The sequence below is a fragment of the Ranitomeya imitator genome, chromosome 7 (genome assembly GCF_032444005.1).
Source record: "Ranitomeya imitator isolate aRanImi1 chromosome 7, aRanImi1.pri, whole genome shotgun sequence".
NCBI lineage: Eukaryota > Metazoa > Chordata > Amphibia > Anura > Dendrobatidae > Ranitomeya > Ranitomeya imitator.
The window spans coordinates 86,773,455-86,795,794 of record NC_091288.1 but is presented as its reverse complement, the minus strand read 5'-3'; the positions used below and the strand labels follow the sequence as shown (position 1 = coordinate 86,795,794).

At 42.3% G+C, this 22,340-nt stretch overlaps 1 protein-coding gene across 1 annotated transcript in view; it reads right to left on the bottom strand.

The window, feature by feature from the left end:
- Nucleotides 1-10,032: 10,032 nt before the first annotated feature.
- Nucleotides 10,033-22,340, bottom strand: part of BMPR2 (bone morphogenetic protein receptor type 2) — a 239,167-nt gene continuing 226,859 nt past the window's right edge. The window contains exons 11-13 of the mRNA XM_069733577.1: nucleotides 21,070-21,242; nucleotides 19,061-20,313; nucleotides 10,033-11,604 (exon numbers count right to left, since the gene is read on the bottom strand). Of these exons, the coding sequence (XP_069589678.1) occupies nucleotides 11,354-11,604; nucleotides 19,061-20,313; nucleotides 21,070-21,242 (1,677 nt within the window). The 3' untranslated portion in view covers nucleotides 10,033-11,353. The remainder of the gene's footprint in view (nucleotides 11,605-19,060; nucleotides 20,314-21,069; nucleotides 21,243-22,340) is intronic.

Below are 22,340 nucleotides of genomic sequence, written 5' to 3'. Positions count from 1 at the left end.
AGGATTTTTCACCCATATATTATGAATATTGAAAGGATTCCTACCTAGCTGTTTTTTCTGCGGCAGGGTGTTTTTGCGGAGGATATATCCCTTTTTTTACATTTTTCAGGCCATTATTGTGTATGAGTGCACCCGGTCTTCTCGACTTGGTGTCCAGTTGTTTTAGATTTATGTACTGATTTTGTTACATACAATAAAGATATTTTTTGATTGGATTATACTCCGTTTTTTTGGGTCTTTTTGCATCAGGTTGTTTGTGAGATTTAATATGGTCATGAGTTATATTTCCTTTTTGTTATTTTGGGAGTATCTCTAAGTGTTAATATATGAGGGGGCTGCATTATATTCTCTGGGGGGTTACATTATACTCGGGGCTACAATATATTCTGTGGGGTGGCTGCATTATACTCTGGGGTGGCATCATTATACTGTATCGAGGACTATGGGGAATACATTATACTATATGAAGAACTATGGGGTGCATTATACTATGGGAAGTGAATTGTACTACATGGATGACTATGGATGACTGAGGAGTGTATTATACTATATGGAGGACTGAGGAGTGTATTATTATTATTATTAATTATTATAGCGCCATTTATTCCATGCCGCTTTACATGTGAGGGGTATACATAATAAAAACAGGTACAATAATCTTGAACAATACAAGTCACAACTGGTACAGGAGGAGAGAGGACCCTGCCCGCGAGGGCTCACACTCTACAAGGGATGGGTGAGGATACAGAAGGTGAGGATAGAGCTGGTCGTGCAGTAGTTTGGTCAATCGGTGGTTACTGCAGGTTGTAGGCTTGCTGGAAGAGGTAGGTCTTCAGGTTCTTTTTGAAGGTTTCGATGGTAGGTGAGAGTCTGATATGTTGTGGTAGAGAGTTCCAGAGGAGGGATGATGCGCGAGAGAAATCTTGTATGCGATTGTGGGAAGATGAGATAAGAGGGGAGTAGAGAAGGAGATCTTGTGAGGATCGGAGGTTGCGTGCAGGAAAGTACCGGGAGACGAGGTCACAGATGGATGGAGGAGACAGGTTGTGGATGGCTTTGTTCTCCTCCACTGAACAAAGCTGAGCCGCCTGTTTACTCCTGTTACCAATTTTGAACTGCATTTGGCCCACTTTCTTACTTGGGCCTACTAACTGTGTCTGCCACTCATTACAGTTGTCCTCCACTGAACAAAGCAATGCCACCTGTTTAGCTCTGTTACCACTTTTGAACTGCATTTAGCCTACTTTATTATTTGGGCCTATATCTGTGTTTCCTCCTCATCCTGCCCATTGGCCAGCCACTGCTACATGAGTCTGCTGGTACATTGACCCAGCATGATCCCCTTGCATTCTACACAGCCAGAATCTGACCCTGCTGAAAGTCAGGTTCCCCTTCCCGCATACTATACCACCTTACACGGGAACAAAGAGGAAGGTGCAGATGAAAGTGCAGGTTCCTTCATCAGGTGGGGGGGGGCATACTCGTTGGCGACGTCACTGGCACAGGGCCCCTCGTAGTACGCAAAAGTGTCTCTGCCGGTGGGAGGCGCCCCCGCCGTCAAACACACCGCCGTACTTTGAGGGACCCTGTGCCAGTGCGAACAAGTGGGCCCCCCTGCTTGCTCGGGATCATAGCACTTGCAAAGTTTAAATTCTTACCTCTCCCTGCTCCACCGCCGTGACGTAGTCCGCGTTTCCTGGGCCCACGAAAATCTTGAGCCAGCCCTACCCCCCACAACTTTAGCCAAATGACCCCCTGTTTTCAATGCCTAGCTATTATTATTATTATTATAAGTAAATTAAGATTGACAAGCTTAACAAAAAAGAATTGATGTTTTTGGCATAAAAATGGGCACTGTAGGTGTTTTTCTGTCCTTCACTCACTGCCGACTTTGATTCCCCATTGACTTGCATTGGGTTTCGAGTTTCGTCGATCCACGACTTTTCACAATAATTGGCCGATTTCACCCAACCGACTTTTGACAAAGTCAGGTTTCGCGAAACCCGACTCGATTCTAAAAAAGTATAAGTCGCTCAACTCTACAATGAACACATCCGAAATCACCGAGTGTACAGAAGGGGGCGGCGCTTTGCGCGGAGCGAGTTTTCCGCTCCGTCCAAAGCTTCGGCAATCCGGCCCGTGGATACATACCCTATAGATATATGGATTGATATATCTATGTATCTATAGATATATCTATAACTATATCTATAGATTATCCATAGATAAATAATAGCAAGGCCGATGTTTATTAATGAACGTTTAATTTATAAAAAAAATGGGGAAAAAAATGGCGTGGGCTCCTGCACAATTTTCTGCGCCAGGGGGGAAAGCCGACGGCTGGGGGCCAATATTTGTAGCCTGGGAAGGGGGTAATACCCATGGCCCCTTCCCAGGCTATGAATATCAGCCCGCAGCTGAATAGCCTTTACTGGCTATTAAGATAGGGGGACTCCCCAAAAAATGATGAGGGGTCCCCCTACATTTTATAGCCAGAAAGGCTATGCAGAAAGCTGCGGGCTGATATTCATAGCCTAGAGAGGGGCCATGGATATTTCCCCCCCTGCTACAAATACCAGCCCCCAGCCACCCCTGAAATTGCGCATCTGTAAGATTCACCAATTCCAGCACTTAGCCCCTCTCTTCCCACTCCCGAGTAGCAGTGGGATATGGGGTAATAAGGGGTTAACGTCACCATGCTATTGTAAGGTGACATTAAGCCCGGTTAATAATGGAGAGGCGTCAATAAGACACCTATCCATTATTAATCCTATAGTAGTGAAAGGGTTAAAAATAAAGACACAGCCAGAAAAATGTATTTTAATATTCTTAATTTAACCATACTTACCATACTCTATTGCCTGCAAAAAATTATAAAAAATAAACCGTATACTCACTTTCTGCCATAGTTCAATTAATAACGAGTGTCCCACGACGATCTCCCCTAAAAAAAAGTGACATCGGGTGATGTCACTGCTGTATAGACCTTCAGTGACTCACTGACAGGAGACAATGGCTCCTGCAGTGCACCACTGAAGAGGTTACCTGAATTCAGGGTCTCACTTTATGGCAATGCTGCATGGGAATTTTCCAACACAGCAGTGCCACAAGTGAGATTAGGGACTATTTCTCACAGGGGCAGAGGAATACATTGCGGAAGGATACCTTCCGTCATTGTATTTCTGGAGCCCCTGGAGAGCGGTCGCATCAGCTGATGTGGCTGCTTTCCACGGGAGATCGTTGTGGGATACTCATTTTAAATGCATACCTGTGGATCAGGGAGTATAGTATTTGTTTATTATTTTCATATTTTTACAGGTGACAATGGCTTCGGGGATCAAGGTGATGGTGAGTATGCACTCTATGTTGTATGTACTGTATGTCTATATGTAAGTTGTATGTACTGTATGTATGTACTGTATGTGGTATGTTGCATGTTGTATGCTTCATGTTGTATTGTGCATGTTGTATGATGCACGTTGTATGATGCACGTTGCATGTTGTATGATGCATGTTGCATGTTCATGTTACATGATGCATGTTGCATGATGCATATTGCATGTTGTATGTTGCATGCTGTATGTTGTATGATGCATGTTGTATGGCGCATTATGCATGTTGCATGGTGCATATTGCATGGTGAATGGTACATGTTGTATGGTTCATGTTGTATGGTGTATGTTGCATGTTTTATGGTGCATGGTGGATGTTGTATATGACATGTTGTAAGGTGCATGTTGCACGTTGCATGGTGTATGGTGCATGTTGCTTGGTGTATGTTGCATGTTGTATGGATACCTTCCGTCATTGTATTTCTGGAGCCCCTGGTGTCAGTATCTAGTCCTGGAATCTGTTTCTCTTGCCCTTAGACTTGCCCTTAGTTAACATGGATCTTGATGTTTCACGTCGGCCATCTTGCTTCCTGCCAAAGTTGTATATAAAGCCAGCACCTGCTCTGTTTCATTGCTTGTCTATTATGTTTTGGACTTTGTTCCTCTGCAGTCCCAAGCCTGGACTTACTATCCCTGTTGGTCCTTTCCTAACGGCGGAGTCCTCTGCCAACCTGCACGTCTGGATCCCTGCCTGCTGACCAAGTGATTGCTGGACACCTGACTTCAGAAACCTCTGATTGACCACACCTGCGGTGAAGTAAGAACTCCAGCCAGCTTGTGTGTTCCTCTGCTCTGCAAGAGACTGTGTCAGTGCTGGACATTCTTGTGCACTCATTGCTCAGTGACTTTGCATGCTGTGTCGCAGAGTATCAGCTCTGCTATTACTGTTTATCAGATTGACTGAACATTTATCTGGACTTACATGCTATATTGCATTCAGATCACAAATACAATTCTGCGTGTTCAAACCAATGTGTCTGCAGTCTCTTTGACCTAGCCACTGGTGTCCAGTTGTATCCACTAGTATCGTGACACCTGGAGAGCGGTTGCATCAGCTGATGTGGCTGCTCTCCACGGGAGATTGTTGTGGGATACTCATTTTAAATGCATATCTGTGGATCAGGGAGTATAGTATTTGTTTATTATTTTCATATTTTTACAGGTGACAATGGCTTCGGGGATCAAGGTGATGGTGAGTATGCACTCTATGTTGTATGTACTGTATGTATGTACTGTATGTGGTATGTTGTATTGTGCACGTTGTATGGTGCATGTTGTATGATGCATGTTGTAGGGTGCACGTTGCATGTTGTATGATGCATGCTGTATGTTGCATGATGCATGTTGCACGTTGTATGGTGTATGATGCACGTTGCATGGTGTATGTTGTATGGTGCATGTTGTATGGTGCATGCTGTACAGTACATGTTGTATGGTGCATGGTGAATGTTGCATGTATGTTGCAGGTTGTATGGTGCATGGTGTATGTTGCATGTTACAACATGCACCATACAACATGCACCATACAACCTGCATGGTGTATGTTGCATGTTGTATGTGCATGGTGCATGTTGTATGTTGCATGTTGTGTGGTGCATGTTGAATGGTGCATGTTGAATGGTGCATGTATGCTGCATGGTGTATGTTGCATGGTGTATGTTGTACGGTGCATGCTGTACAGTGCATGGTGTATGGTGTATGGTGAATGTTGCATGGTGTATGTTGCAGGTTGTATGGTGCATGGTGTATGTTGCATGTTACACCATGCACCATACAACATACACCATACAGCATGCACCATACAACTTACATACAACATGCACCATACAACATGCACCATACAACATGCAACATACACCATGCACCATACAACCTGTATGGTGCATGGTGCATGTTGTATGTTGTATGTTGCATGTTGTGTGGTGCATGTTGAATGGTGCATGTATGCTGCATGGTGTATGTTGCATGGTGTATGTTGTATGGTGCATGATGCATGTTGTATGGTGCATATTGCATGGTGTATGTTGCATGTTGTACGGTGCATGCTGTACAGTGCATGTTGTATGGTGTATGTTGCATGCTGCATGGTGTATGTTGCAGGGTGTATGGTGCATGTTGCATGGTGTATGTTGCATGGTACATGTTGTATGGTGCATGTTTCATGTTGTATGGTGCATGTTGTATGGTGTATGTTGCATGTTGTACGGTGCATGCTGTACAGTGCATGGTGTATGTTGCATGGTATATGGTGCATGGTGAATGTTGCATGTTGTACGGTGCATGCTGTACAGTGCATGGTGTATGGTGAATGTTGCATGGTGTATGTTGCAGGTTGTATGGTGCATGGTGTATGTTGCATGTTACACCATGCACCATACAACATACACCATACAGCATGCACCATACAACTTACAAACAACATGCACCATACAACATGCACCATACAACATGCACCATACAACATGCAACATACACCATGCACCATACAACCTGTATGGTGCATGGTGCATGTTGCATGTTGTGTGGTGCATGTTGAATGGTGCATGTATGCTGCATGGTGTATGTTGCATGGTGTATGTTGTATGGTGCATGATGCATGTTGTATGGTGCATATTGCATGGTGAATGGTGTATGTTGCATGTTGTACGGTGCATGCTGTACAGTGCATGTTGTATGTTGCATGGTGTATGGTGCATGTTGTATGTTGCATGCTGCATGGTGTATGTTGCAGGGTGCATGTTGCATGGTGTATGTTGCATGGTACATGTATGGTGCATGTTTTATGTTGTATGGTGCATGTTGTATGGTGCATGTTGTATGGTGTATGTTGCATGTTGTACGGTGCATGTTGTACAGTGCATGTTGTATGGTGTATGTTGCAGGGTGCATGTTGCATGGTGTATGTTGCATGGTACATGTTGTATGGTGCATGTTGTATGGTGTATGTTGCATGTTGTACGGTGCATGCTGTACAGTGCATGTTGTATGTTGCATGGTGTATGGTGCATGGTGAATGTTGCATGGTGTATGTTGCAGGTTGTATGGTGCATGGTGTATGTTGCATGTTACACCATGCACCATACAACATGCACCATACAACATGCAACATACACCATACAACCTGTATGGTGCATGTTGTATGGTGCATGTTGTGTGGTGCATGGTGCATGTTGCATGGTGTATGTTGCATGGTGTATGTTGTATGGTGCATGTTGTATGGTCTATGTTGCATGCTGCATGTTGTATGGTGTATGTTGCAGGGTGTATGGTGCATGTTGCATGGTGTATGTTGCTATTGTATGGTGCATGTTGCATGCTGTATGGTGTATGTGACATGTTGTAAGGTGCATGTTGTACGTTGCATGGTGTATGGTGCATGTTGCATGGTGTATGCTGCATGGTGTATGTTGCATGGTGTATGTTGCATGGTGTATGTTGCATGGTGTATGTTGCATTTTGTATGTTGCATGGTGCAAGTTTTGTTGCATGTTGTATGTTCTATGTTGCATGTTGCACATTGTATGTTGCACGGTGTATGGTGCATGTTGTATGGTGAATGTTGAATGCTGTATGTTGCATGGTGTATGTTGCATGGTGTATGTTGCATGTTGTATGGTATATGTTGCATGCTGCATGTTGCATGGTGTATGTTGCATGGTGCATGTATGCTGCATGGTGTATGTTGGATGGTGTATGTTGTATGTACTGTACATGTGTATATGTGTTTTGGTTTTGTTTATTTTTTTACATTCAACACATTAGCCGGATTATGGGACTACTACTGTCCCATCATTGGCTAATGTGTCTGTCACTGTAGCAAGCATAGCCCGATGGGACTTTTAGTCCCATCAGATGATGCCTACACACACACACACACACACACACCCAAAGACCCCCCGCACACACCCGAACAGCCCCGCACACACTCACAGTCCCGCACACACCCGCACAGCGCTGCACACACCCGAACAGCCGGCAGACCCCGCCTGCACACACATACATGCACACAGTCACCACCCACACACTTCCCTCCTCCCAAACTGCAGCGTTTTGTCGGACCCACATCCGCAGCAAAACTGCAGATCTTTTTTACATCTGCGGTTTTGCTGCGGATGTGCCCGACTCAATGCAAGTCTATGGGTGCAGAAACGCTGCAGTTTTGCACAAAAGAAGTGACATGCTGCGGAAAAAAAAGCTGCGTTTCGGTGCAGCTTTTTCCGCAGCATGTGCACAAGTCTGCGGCTCCCATAGACTTACATTGGTTGTGCACTACACTGCGGATTTGATGCAATTCTCCGTGGCAAGAAACGCTGCAGATTTGCTATCAAATCCGCAACGTGTGCACACAGCGTCATACAGATGAGATAGCTTGAATGATGCTGTGGCTGATTGTTTTCCTGATAGCCATCTCTGACAGCTCTCTCATACGTAGGAGTCCTCATTCAGCCCAACATTCATGTGTTCTCTTATGAGTCAGCCATCAAACATAGAGTGGGGAAATAAAGTATTTAGTCAGCCACCAATTGTGCAAGTTCTCCCACTTAAAAAGATGAGAGAGGCCTGTAATTGACATCATAGGTAGACCACAACTATGAGAGTCAAAATGAGAAAACAAATCCAGATAATCACCTTGTCTGATTTGGCAAGATTTATTTAGCAAATTATGGTGGAAAATAAGTATTTGGTCATTAACAAAAGTTCATCTCAATATTTTGTTGTATATCCTTTGTTGGCAATGACAGAGGTCAAATGTTTTCTGTACTTCTTCACAAGGTTGGCACACACTGTTGGTGGTATGTTGGCCCATTCCTTCATGCTGATCTCCTCCAGAGCAGTGATGTTATGGGCCTGTCGCTGGGCAACACGAATTTTCAACTTCCTCCAAAGGTTTTCTATGGGGTTGAGATTTGGCTAGGCCATGCCAGGACCTTTATATGCTTATAGCCACTACTTCGTTACCCTGGTGGTGTGCTTGGGATCATTATCATGCTGAAAGACCCATCCATGTTTCATCTTCAATGCCCTTGCTGATGGAAGGAGGTTTGCACTCAAAATCTCACGATACATGACCTCATTCATTCTTTCATCTACACAGATCAGTCGTCCTGGTCCCTTTGCAGAGTAACAGCCGCAAAGCGTGATGTTGCCACCCCCATGCTTCACAGTAGGTGTTGTGTTCTTTGGATGCAATTCAGCATTCTGTCTCCTCCAAACACAACAAGTTTTGTTTCTACCAAACAGTTCTACTTTGCTTTCATCAGACCATATGACATTCTTCCAATACTCTTCTGGATAATCCAAATGCTCTCTAGAAAACTTCAGAAGGGCCCGGACATATACTGGCTTAAGCAGGGGGACGCGTCTGGCACTGCAGAATCTGAGTCCCTGGCGGCGTAGTGTGTTACTGATGGTAGTTACTGATGGTAGCCTTTGTTACGGTGGACCCAGCTCTATGCAGGTCATTCACTAGGTCTCCCCGTGTGGTTCTGGGATTTTCGCTCACCGTTCTTGTGATCATTTTGACCCCACGGGGTTAGATCTTGCATGGAGCCCCAAATTGAGGGAGATTATCAGTGGTCTTGAATGTCTTCCATTTTCTTATTATTGCTCCCACAGTTGATTTCATCACACTAAGCTGCTTGCCTATTGCAGATTCAGTCTTCCCAGCCTGGTGCAGGGCTACAATTTTGTTTCTGGTGTCCTGTGACAGCTTTTTGGTCTTTAACATAGTGGAGTTTGGAGTGTGACTGTTTGAGGTTGTGGACAGGTGTCTTTTATACTGAAGACAAGTTCAAACAGGTGCCATTACTACAGGTAATGAGTGGAAGACAGAGGAAGTTACAGTTCTGTGAGAGACAGAAATCTTGCATGTTTTTAGGTGACCAAATACTTATTTTCCACCATAATTTGCAAAATAAATCTTGCCAAATCAGACAAGGTGATTTTCTGGATTTGATTTCACATTTTGACTCTCATAGTTGTGATCTACCTATGATGTCAATTACAGGCCACTCTCATCTTTTTAAGTGGGAGAACTTGCACAATTGGTCGCTGACTAAATACCTTTTTCCTCCACTGTATCTGATGATGGCTTATCCCTGGGAGGGCAAAAAGATCAACGGTCCAAAATCAGACATGCCGATATCTTCTCCAACAATAAATTGTCCAGGGCTCCCATACATATTGGAATGTCGGTCAAAAATGTTAATATCGGTGGGTTTAGTTGACATCATTCTACTGTGCATGGGGGGCTTTACAAGCCACTATATGATTCATCAGTGAGGTTGTACTAGATAAAGATTCTGATAAAACACTGAGGGGTTTGTTTATGAACTTGCTAAAGCCAGAAATTGAGTCAACTTCTAACCTTCAGTAGAGATTTACCAGTCTCCTATTCCAGATCTGCTGGTAGATCGCTCTTTATAAATTGGGCCATTTCTGCAGTATACTTTTTAAAAATTACATGCCTTTAAAGTAACATATGGATTATGCAAATGTTGATTTATACGTAATCCTTGTGTCAATGGAAAATAAATATAAATACGTTTAGAAAATGCTTAATATTTGTCTTCTAAATGCCAAGCAATAAGATCTATAGTTGGTGTCACTGCTTCTTTAAAGGTATGAGGACAGACCTGGGTTTTGGAATCGGCATTTTGCATACATTTATTCTGTATATATTAAAAGTACAAAGTAAAGCATATTCACAGGACAAAACCAGAAACGGGCGGCTTCCAGATACAAAAAGCAGCTCGTGGGAAATGATTCAAGAAATGAAAATATACACAAAAAGAAAATCACAAACATGACAGAAAGTGATTTAGTGTTAGTGAAGTGTATTTTTCAGTAAAGCGTGGCAGAAAATATATAAACCATTGCACATTTCAACCAAGTACATCAAAAGCCAGAGCCGGGTAGTCCACTCAGTTAACAAGTGTTTCACTCTTGCACAGATAGGCTAAAATATCACTTTTATAAGCTCTTTTCTCGTTATAATCACTTATATATATTTATATAATCTTTTAATCTATTTCTTACTTTTACCTTAATAGACGCATCCTCCCTCTCCCGCTGTGTGTCATTATCTAAGAATGGTTGTCTGATACGCAAATAAGCCTGATGAAAGGAAACAAATGACTCGAAAGCCCAAAGTTTATCAACTAAATTGTATCATGTTGTGTCTCTATTTCTCCAATCCCTGTGGAGATTTCAACTCTGTATAACGAATGGCTAAAATCTGGAGCAAAACTGGAACATAGGGGTTTGGAACTGGAAAATTTAGGGGGAGGCAGCCATTTATATTTATGACTCGCAGTGCTTTTACCTAAAAGTGCAAAGTCTTTGCTACTAAAAGAAAAGGCAGAAAATAAGCATTTCTTTGTATATTTCTCCTTGGACGAACGCACCCTAAACACATGAACATACAGACTAGACACAGCTTAGAAATTAAAATTGCGTGCACAAGACTGCTGCAGTTTATCCTGTCTTACAGCTTACACTTTAGAGACCGCAGTGGTCAAAGGTATTGTGTCTTTTCTCAGTCAAACAAGAGATATATCAGGTGCTGCCTCTTTTCTTTGTCTTCTTTCTCGCTTTTTTCATTTTATGTTCATACATATAACATGATGTTCTGGGCAAACAATACGTGCAGAAGTGTTCCAAACGTTAAAAGAACAAAAACAAAAGATAAAAATGAAACCATGGAAGCATAAAACGTTTCTCTGTGTGTTTAATCTGCATAGCTGACCCTTGTGGCTTTGGAGAGACTTACACCTGCAACTGTATGCAGTTTTCTCCAAATCCATTCGAGTTTTACCAAGTCCTTCTATAGACTTGATGGTGGAAATAGATTTTATTTTGTGTCTTCTTGTCATTCAGTGATACAAAAAGAACTGGATTTGGAGGCATTCAAAAATCCAACTTAAAAAAAGAGCAAGGAAAAAAAGAGATGATTGGATTATTTACAAGCAGCTCATTCTGGCATCTTTAGAAAGGGCAGCGGTGGCTGTGCCGCCATCTATAAGGTAAACCGCTGTGCTCGATTTTGAGTGGCTGAAAGATTCACTGCCCCCATTGTTGTTGACTTCACAGTCCTGGCGTTCGGTGGGGATGACCCATGTAGAAGGACGCCACCTTTTAAGGGAGTAGGGTGTCTTCACTCTCTTCTTAATCTTCTCCCCTGAGCCAGCCCGACTGTCAGATAATGTCTCACCTGCATATAAAAAAAATAATTCAGTCTAGTAAATAGATATAAGCAAATAACTATACTTGTTTATACAAATAAAAGTAGCATTTTTAGGTTGGCAGTCAGTTTAGAAAGAATTGATGAGACTTAAAGGGAATCTGTCAGCAGTTTTTTGCCATGTAATCTGACAGCAGCACGAGGTAGGGACATAGACCCTGATTCCAGCAATGTATCACTTTACTGGGTATAGCAGTTGTGACAGCATCACAATTTATCCTGGTGCAGATCTAGTAGAGCTGATCAGTGGTTGGTGTGTCCTGGGACTAGGAGGCATGAGACCAGCTTATCCTCTAGTGATAATCTCCTGCTGAAAAAAAACACTGAAACAGCAACATGTAGTCCACTAAGCAACACATCACTGGAATCAGGGTATCTACCCCTACATCATGCTGCTTTCAGACTATATAGCAAAAACCTGCAAACATTCCTTTTAAAAAGTACCGTATATACTCGAGTATAAGCTGAGATTTTCAGCCCATTTTTTGGGGCTGAAAGTCCCCCTCTCGGCTTATACTCGAGTCATATACTGGGAGGTCAGCAGGGGAGGGGGAGCGGGGGCTGTGTAATTATACTTACCTACTCCCGGCGTGGTCCCTGCAGTCCCTGGCTTCCCCGACGCTGCAGATTCTTCCTGTACTGAGTGGTCACATGGCACTGCTCATTACAGAAATGAATATGCGGCTCCACCTCCCATAGGGGTGGAGCCGCATATTCATTGCTGTAAATGAGCGGTAACTGTGACCGCTCAATACAGGAAGAAGATGCAGCGCCGGGGAAGCCAGGGACTGCAGGGACCGCACCAGGAGCAGGTAAGTATACGGGGAGCGCAGCGCTGCGCGATATTTACCTGCTCCTCGCTCCGGTGCCGCTCCGTCTCCAGCGTCCTCTGGCAGTGACGCTCAGGTTAGAGGGCGCGGTGACGTAGTCAGTGCGCGCCCTCTGCTGAGCGTCAGTGCTGGAGATGGAGCCGCACGAGGAGCAGGTAAATATTGAAAGCGCCGGCGTCCTGAGCAAGAGAGGTGAGTATGTGATTTTTTTTTTATTGCAGCAGCAGCAACATTAAATATGGCACAGCTTTCTATGGAGCATCCATGGGGCAATAATCAACGGTGCAAAGCATTATATATGGGGCACAGCTTTATATGGAGCATCTATGGGGCCATAATGAACGGTGCAGAGCATTCTATATGGGGCACAGCTTTCTATGGAGCATCTATGGGGCCATAATGAACGGTGCAGAGCATTCTATATGGGGCATAGCTTTATATGGAGCATCTATGGGGCCATAATGAACGGTGCAGAGCATTATATGTGGCACAGCTTTCTATGGAGCATCCATGGGGCAATAATCAACGGTGCAAAGCATTATATATGGGGCACAGCTTTATATGGAGCATCTATGGGGCCATAATGAACGGTGCAGAGCATTCTATATGGGGCACAGCTTTCTATGGAGCATCTATGGGGCCATAATGAACGGTGCAGAGCATTATATATGGCACAGCTTTCTATGGAGCATCCATGGGGCAATAATCAACGGTGCAAAGCATTATATATGGGGCACAGCTTTATATGGAGCATCTATGGGGCCATAATGAACGGTGCAGAGCATTCTATATGGGGCACAGCTTTCTATGGAGCATCTATGGGGCCATAATGAACGGTGCAGAGCATTCTATATGGGGCATAGCTTTATATGGAGCATCTATGGGGCCATAATGAATGGTGCAGAGCATTATATGTGGCACAGCTTTCTATGGAGCATCTATGGGGCAACAATGAATGATATGGAGAATTATATGTGGCACAGCTTTATGTGGAGCATCTTATGGGGCCATAATGAACGGTATGGAGCATCTATTTTTATTTTTGAAATTCACCGGTAGCTGCTGCATTTTCCACCCTAAGCTTATACTCGAGTCAATAAGTTTTCCCAGTTTTTTTGTGGCAAAATTAGGGAGGTCGGCTTATACTCGGGTCGGCTTATACTCGAATATATACGGTATTTTAATTTTCGTTTCATAAAGCAACGGTACACATGAAAATAAGCAACTTTGGAATATAGCTGAAAGAAATTTGCTTGTTTTCCCTCCTGGACTGATCTTTTGCTTTCAATTCATGGGTAAAATCTATCAATTCTATATTTTGTGAAGACAATTTTCACATTAATGGGATAGAAGATGAAAATGTATGATTTTATCATTCTATGGAGGAGCTAGGGCAGACACGGACATTCTGCTGCAAGTTCTCCTGAAACACTTACAGTTCTCCATAGAACTATGAGCACCAGCAGCCATCTCCTATCTCAGTAATGGGACAATCTGTATTCACTGAAGACAGGTTTTACCCTTGAATTGAGAATTTTGAGAATAAAATATCAGTCCAGGAGTAGAAAGAAGTGAGATATTTATAAGATATTTTACAAAGTTTAATATTTTCACATATTTTATTGATTTTAAAAAATGTAAATGACAACTATTCTGTAAAGGACTTGTCAATCAACATATTTTGATAACCTATCCATCAATCAATACCTGAGTTAATAAGAGAAAGCTACATGTCAACTTTAAACTCTTACATTGTTGGTATAAAAGGACCTTTCAAGGGGTTGAGTCAAAATATTCTGATATGTCAATAATACACACATACATACACACATACATCAGACGAATGTAGTAGTGAAATCTCTAGTCTCAGGACACCACTGATCTTCAGGATATGTGCTCTATAGCTCTATAGACAGCCCAAACACCTCAAAAACAGCATGGCGCAAACATTTATATCACTGAAAAGCTGACACAACTTTCTAAGCATCTGAGGCCCATACATGTCAGTAAAGTGCGCTTATATTACTGGATCAGATTTCCAATACATCTATTTGCAGCAATAAACTGGTTTGAGCTCCTATAACATATCAGAAGTTCATCTGGACTGGATTTAGCTCACATGTACAGTATACAATATCCAATGTAGTTTATCATAGGGAACACAGCTTCGTTTACTAAGGATAGGTCATCAGTGAAATAGTGGTGGACATCCTCTTTAAGGGGGTGCATACAATGGCCAATTTTGTGGGGTTAGATGACTGCCGATCAGTAAATATTTACAGATTGGCGGTTGTTTTATAGACCGCTTACACGTGCATACCGCGCTTCATATATGCACTGAGCAATCTGTGATAGATGGTTCCGTGTACACAGACTGCCAATGAGAATCTTTTGGGTCATTTCACCCAACAAATGAGCGTTTTGCTCATATGTCGGGTGACCAGCAGACCGTTTAGACTAGACGATTATTGTGAAAGGAGCGCTCCTAGGAACACTTGTAATGTACCTAAAGTAACCAATGATAATTCCTGCTAAAGGACACACAAAGTTTTGTAGTACAATAATAATAAAACTAACTATAAAAAATCCAACTGTGTCCAAATCAAAGGATAAAACATAGTTCTACGCAAAATATCAGATGAAACTTATAGAAAAAACACGTATTTATGAACAAAAAGCAAACTTTATTCAATTGTATAAAAACAGACAATTTAAAAATAGCCAACAGTGCTACAAGTGAGCCAAGAGAAAACAAACAGGCATCACCAATGGATGGGCAAATAGATCACAAAAGTGACAAGCTGCAGATAAATTCCTCAGTACATAAATCATGGGCGCCGGGGTACAGAAAAACACTAGCCATAAACAATGATATGTTGTTACAAAACCCCAATCTTCAAATCCCTCGGTCCCCAGTACAAGAATATATCTATGGGTTAATAACTATAGGGTAAAAGTAAATAGTGGGCTAGATACATGCAATAGCGCCAGAACTAGGGCCACAAAAGGCCCATAATGCTGAAACCCCTAAGTCATTGGTGTATACCCAAGATAATATAGGCGAGGAATTATAGAGTTATATAATATAACACTTACCAGCATCCAAATGGTGATGCCACAGCCCCAATGCGCATTTCGGCACTGTGCCTTCGTCAGGGGGAGTGGCATCACAGCGGAAACATGCCCTTTTTATATATGGCCACTGCTCATATAAAAAGGGCATGTTTCCTCGCCTATATAATCTTGGGTATACACCAATGACATAGGGGTTTCAGCATTATGGACCTTTTGTGGCCCTAGTTCTGGAGCTATTGCATGTATCTAGCCCACTATTTACTTTTACCCTATAGTTATTAACCCATAGATATATTCTTGTACTGGGGACCGAGGGATTTGAAGATTGGGGTTTTGTAACAACATATCACTGTTTATGGCTAGTGTTTTTCTGTACCCCGGCGCCCATGATTTATGTACTGAGGAATTTATCTGCAGCTTGTCACTTTTGTGATCTATTTGCCCATCCATTGGTGATGCCTGTTTGTTTTCTCTTGGCTCACTTGTAGCACTGTTGGCTATTTTTAAATTGTCTGTTTTTATACAATTTAATAAAGTTTGCTTTTTGTTCATAAATACGTGTTTTTTCTATAAGTTTCATCTAATGTACCTAAAGGTAGCTTGTATGTGATGTGCCTGAAGCTCAGCTGTGAAATGGTTTACTTTACTTTAAGACGCTTGTGATGGCACAGAAGCTCACAGCCGCTAACCTTGAAGGAAACCCACTTGTGATGTCAGAACTGCTTACCTCACACAAAACAAAGGTGTCATGTCAGAGCAGCGTACCTGGCTAAGACTAAAACGCGGGATATCACAATATTTTACTCGATTGAATCATTAGTCATGTCACAGGCACCAACCACAAACTTGGTTACAGCTTAGCTGACAGAAACCCACCTATGATGTCAAAAAATCTTACATAGTGGAAGCCCACTTCTGCTGTCAGCAGGATTTCGCCTCCAACACTACTTATATGCACATGTAGCTCTGTCAAAGACAAGTCCAGCAATACCTCTGCATGGCCAGTCCGTTCCTCCATTACGGAGAAATCAGCATTTGATATGCAAATGAGGCTGAAGGGCTATGGTAGATCTGAAGCCTCTGTCACTCCAGCTCTATTCCCGCCTTGCGCAGCCTCCTCCTGCCTGACTGATGGCTCTTTTGACTGAAGTCACACAGCATAGAGACTACCAATTATCGAATTGCAGCACTCGCGATAATCCAGCAGTGTAAATGCAGCTTAGAGCTGACATCAGTAAGTCTAAAGTAAAGGGCTACTGTAATTTTCTACTCTGCTCCATATTGAAATTAATGTGCAAGTGTTGGAACATCAACATAACAGAAGGGTACGCATTAAACACATACACCTGATAAATACATTCTACTTCTGTAATCTAAATGGATATTCTACATGATGTCCCATATGAAGACTATAGACTAATACACTGCAGACTTTGCTTGCTGTTGGGATCACAATAAACCAAAATTTCCCCTGGCTAGTTCAACTTTATTTTAAGATCTCTACTGCTGCAAATAAAAGCAATTGTGTTTGTGAAGCCCTGATTCTAAACCCTTTTACCATATTAAGCATTGTTATTGGAACCGCTGTGTTTACAAGCAGAAATAATTAAAATAACTCTCTGGCTGCAGAAGAATAAGGCTATGTGCACACATTGCGGATTAGGCTTAGGAATTTCTGGTGCAGATTCTGCCTCTCCTGGCAGAAAACGCACCTGCGGTTCCGCAGCATTTTTTGTGTGGTTCCGCAGCGTTTTTTGTGCGTTTTTGCTACAATTTTCTTGCGGATTTGCTGCGGTTTTTACCCCTGTGATTTTCTATAATGGAATGGGTACCAAAACGCTACAGATTCACAAAAAAGAAGTGACATGCTACTAAGGGCATGTGCACACGTTGCGGATTCTCTGCGGATCCGCAGCGTTTTTTGAGGTGCAGAAACGCTGCAGATCCGCAATTGATTTACAGTATAATGTAAATCATTGAGAAAAAAAAATTGCTGTGCACACTATGCGGAAAATCCGCTGCGGAAACGCTGCAGTTTAAAAGAAGTATCATGTCACTTCTTTTTTGTGAATCTGCAGAATTTTTGTACCCATTCCATTATAGAAAACCGCAGGGGTAAAAAACGCAGCAAATCCGCAAGAAAACCGCAGCAAAAACGCACAAAAAATGCTGCGGAACCGAACAAAAAACGCTGCGGAACCACAGGTGCGTTTTCTGCCAGGAGAGGCAGAATCAGCACCAGAAATTCCTAAGCCTAATACGCAACGTGTGCACATACCCTTAACATACCCATTCCTGCCAGACAGGAGCCTTCAGCAGAGCCCAGAGGAAGGGACGGATCTCCGACTGACCCTAGATTGGGAAATAATCATGGACCCCAGAGGTCCCTAAGAGGACAACGCTATTGTAAGCCAATAACTTGCCACTATGGTCTGTTTGTTGTGGACGGATTTACAAATAACCTATTTCATGTTATTGATAACATGTTCTGCATGTGGAATACAAAGTTGACAATGCAATTAATATTAGACATGGGTGCTCAGAGGCATTTCTTCTGGTGGTCCATGCACAATAGCGTTTATTATGTGACTGCAGTGCCCACAACAAAGGGTAATTCCCATCTACACAGTTGGATATTGCCAGACAGTGCTTCTAAGCACAAGCACAATTGCAATTTGAGGCTTATAAAAATTTGCAGCCTTTCTTCAGATATTAACATCTTTCTTTTGTTTTATAGCTCATTGCCAAGGGGACCAAGCACCGCTGCTGTCTAGCTTGTAAGCACTACACTGAAACTGGCCAGAATTAGGATGTAACCGCACACTAATGATCCTGGCCAACTTCAAAACAGTGCTTACAAGTTCAACAGAAAAGAGCTTGTAAGCACTGCACATGTTCTGTTTATTTCGGAGCGGTGGTCGGTCTCCAAAGCAACAAGCAGTTAAAGGGGAAAAAGTGTTAATATCTCAAGAAATGTTGACATTTTTAATGAACAGTATATTGCAAAATGGCTTGTATTTAAAAGCACTATCCAACAATACAAAACTTATGAAGATGGAAATAAAACTTTAACTGTGACTAAGTGCTGATGTGAAAAGTGGAAATACAAGGCTCACCGATACATTGAAAATAAAATATAATAATATACGTAGAAGAATGATTAGCATTTCTATGAAACATATTTGTTTTATATATGTATCACTGTGATTCTTCATTTAATAAAGAAATGAAAATACCACAAATGTATACAGATATATATATATTTACATTTTTGGCACAGTGGCTCAGTGGTTAGAACTGCAGTCTTGCAGCGCCGGAGTCCTGGGTTCAAGTCTCTGGTTTCCTCCTACATTCCAAAGGCATACTGATAGGGAATTTAGATTGTGAGCCCCATCGGGACAATGATAAGGTGTGCAAACTGTAAAGCGCTGTGGAATATGTTGGCGCTATTTAAAAAATAAAGATTATTATTATTATAATCTATAGTGCTCTATACTCATATTATAAAACATGACACTTACTCTGCGTGCTGCAGTTATCCATAATACTGGTGGTGGACAAGTCTAGTGAGTTTGGTCTCTGTGCTCTTCTTGTATGTCGCTGCCTGGATTCTACAGCTGCAGCCTGTGTTCCTGGGTCTTGTACAACACACTGGCTGCTGTTATTATTATTATTGGAGTTCACACGGCTTTCTGAAGGGCGATCCCTTCTTTCCACTAGTCGGTCCAGCACAGACTCGTCTTGTCCAACCTGCTGCTCTCGTCTCAGTAACGGCTCATTCTCATCAGGGCTGGAGTTGATATTCAAACGGCTGTCCTCACCTCTAAACTGGCTCTGCAGCATGTCCTGGGCCCTTTGGGCCATTGAGTTTGTACTGGGTCCTAAGGTTGTATTAGAATTTGGGGCTATAGGACCTTGAGAGTTCACATAACCTGTCCTGCCCCCAATTGTTGTGGTGGTAACTGTCACAACGTGAGGTTCTGCGGCACTCACCGTGTTCATTTTGGCTACTCCTGTCTCAACATGCTTCAAGTTAGATTTGTGTTTGCTGCCAAACTTGAGCCTGGACTCTTTACCAGAGGATTTAGTGTTAAGTGGTAGGGTAGTAGGTCTCTTGGGAAGGTTTTGCTGCTTAGGAAGAGGATAATGTTGTGCAGGGTGAACATCCTGAACTAAGCAAGCTTGGCCATTGCCTGCTTGTGAAAAGTCCTGTTGACCTGTAGACTCCACTGCCAGCTTAATCAGTGGATAGAACAAGTTGGAGCTTGTGCTACCCAGAGGATCAGACCCACTGAACTGTTTGAGGGAATGTTCCATAAGGTTCTCATCTGAACTTTCCTTCAGATTCTTATCTACCTCTTTTGGATCCAGCTTGTTGGTCTCTAAATCTTCCTCTGTTAACTGCAAACACACAGGAGTAGGACCGGTGGGTGGCATACCATGGATGGCTTCATCTGAGTGCTGAACCTCAGAAATTGTAGTCATGCCAGTGCTTGGCGTGAGTCCGGTGGTGTTGGTAGTGGTAGTGTTAGTTGACAAGCTGGTAACACTGGTCTCTGGGCTAGGAAGGCGAGCCTGAGCCTGCTGACGCTCATAATTAATGGAGTTTCGGTTCTTCTCACCAGAGGTAAGAGGAGTGCTGGACATTGAGGTCTCTGATGAGATGTTCTTCAATATACTGTCAGTATTGTGCACAGAGTCTTCAATGAAGGAAGATGATGAATAATCAGGGTACGGTCCAATCTTTGGGATTCGCCGACTTTGTGAAAGATTACTAGGATAAAACAAATAAAAAGACAATTATTGTTAGGACAGATATAATAAATGAGGGAAGCCCCCCCAAAAATAAAGTATAAAGTTATTGGATTTTATTGCCCCATGTGATCAATAACTTTGCACTCTATTTTTGGAGGGCTTCCACCGCATGTTCTTTGCATTTATCAGGTTTGGTATTCACCTGGGAGGTCCAGCACCCAGACCTGTATTTGCTACAAGCTAGTTCTGCTGTATTCTATTTTATTTGGTAAATAGATAGATAAATCCAAAATATGGGGGCAGACCTCCAAAGTCAGATGGTGTGAAAACGGATTTTAATCAACCTATCTCACAATCTGATTTCAGAATAATGCCCCCATTTTTTGGACTTGTATACAAGAGACTTTGGTGATAACCTTGCACTCATTTTTGCATTGAACGGGCTGATATTCATTTTTAATCTCTAAATAAGATACGATAGATAATTTAATTTTGGTTATTCTTATCAGCTAGTATTTCTAGTGTTTAGCCATCATGATATGTAATTGGTTAATGTATGTTATTTACTGCTTACTGCTTTCTATCATTACACATATACAGAAGAACAGACTGGTTTCATTACTATTGCCAGAGATAGTGGTGACATATTGTGACACAATCTACAATGTGTTTAATAGTTTACTGCCAAGAAAACATATCAATGTGGGAATTCCCATTTCATACAACAACTGGTAGAGCCCTTTGCCTGTCTTCGGCTGAGTGACACCGTACGTACCGTTCATTCTGCACTGCTGTGGACGTCGGGTTAATGGTTGGGCTCACTGACTTGTTCCTCTCCCAGATCATCATAAGCTCAGCCATCCTCTCTTCTGCACATTGTGCCGTCAGACGGGCCTCTGCATCCTGATCCCAGCAATCATCAATTGTTTCCTTTAGTGATCTCACAGCCTGGGGAAAATAAAGCCAAAGAAAAAAAAAAAGATTTAAAAAATCTAAGTTCTGTGATATACATGATCTTGAATGGAGAAGGTCCAAAGTTCAATGCAAATAGCTGTCAGCACTGGCAGAAGAATTCTTATGGCATAATTCTATCATGAATGGTAAGTACCACGTCTGATCTTTATGTAGTGCAAGTTACACCTTGCTACAATGATTATCAGCCAAAACACCTCATTTCCAACATGTCAGTCAATCAATGCAAATTATAGGTATTTAACAATTCCAGACTGCAGAATCGGGCTTCATAAGGCAAGAAAACAAAGTGCAGACAAGTTTGTATTTGCTTTTAAAAGAGTAGAATGGCACTGCATTGTTTGACCTCAGGGTACATTTACATTGCCACATAATCTAGATCACTTTCCTGTGTATTTTAAAGTGGTGGCACCCAGACTACAAGGATTACAAAGTAACCAGAAAGCAGATCCTACACTTTTTTTGTTTCTACAGTGGTGTATTCACTTTTTTTTAAACATATTAAGTATAATATGAAAATTCGTACATGCGGGGGTTCACAACATCTAACACAGGAAGACAATGACAAATATGAAAACAATGAAAAGAAAATAGCAGATATTTATTTTAGATTCATCATTATTGTAAACGAATCTCTTTATCGTTGGTGGAGAATAACAATATTTCACAACTATACAAAAAGACATCCTCAGCACCTCCCATTGGCATACATTGATCTACTGTATCTAAGCAAAATTTTCAAAACTTAACACAAGGATCTTAGTTATCGTTTTGATCAGAATGTATAAGCCCACTGCAACGTCACAGAAAACATCTCTTAGTTGGTCCCTAATCATTAAGGTGTAGGGCCATGCGGTGACCGCTGCCATAAAAACACCATGCCAGCAGGGGGAGCAATCCAGGTGCATGCAGCACCAATGCAATAAACACAATAGACACCGCCGTCCAATCAGACGCCCACAGCTGACGCCAACATGCCTGTCACGAAAGGCGCATGGCTAGCATGTCAAAGTCAGAAAAGCATGCCATGTAGAACCATGACCTACTGGACCCATCTATTGGACGTTTGGGTGC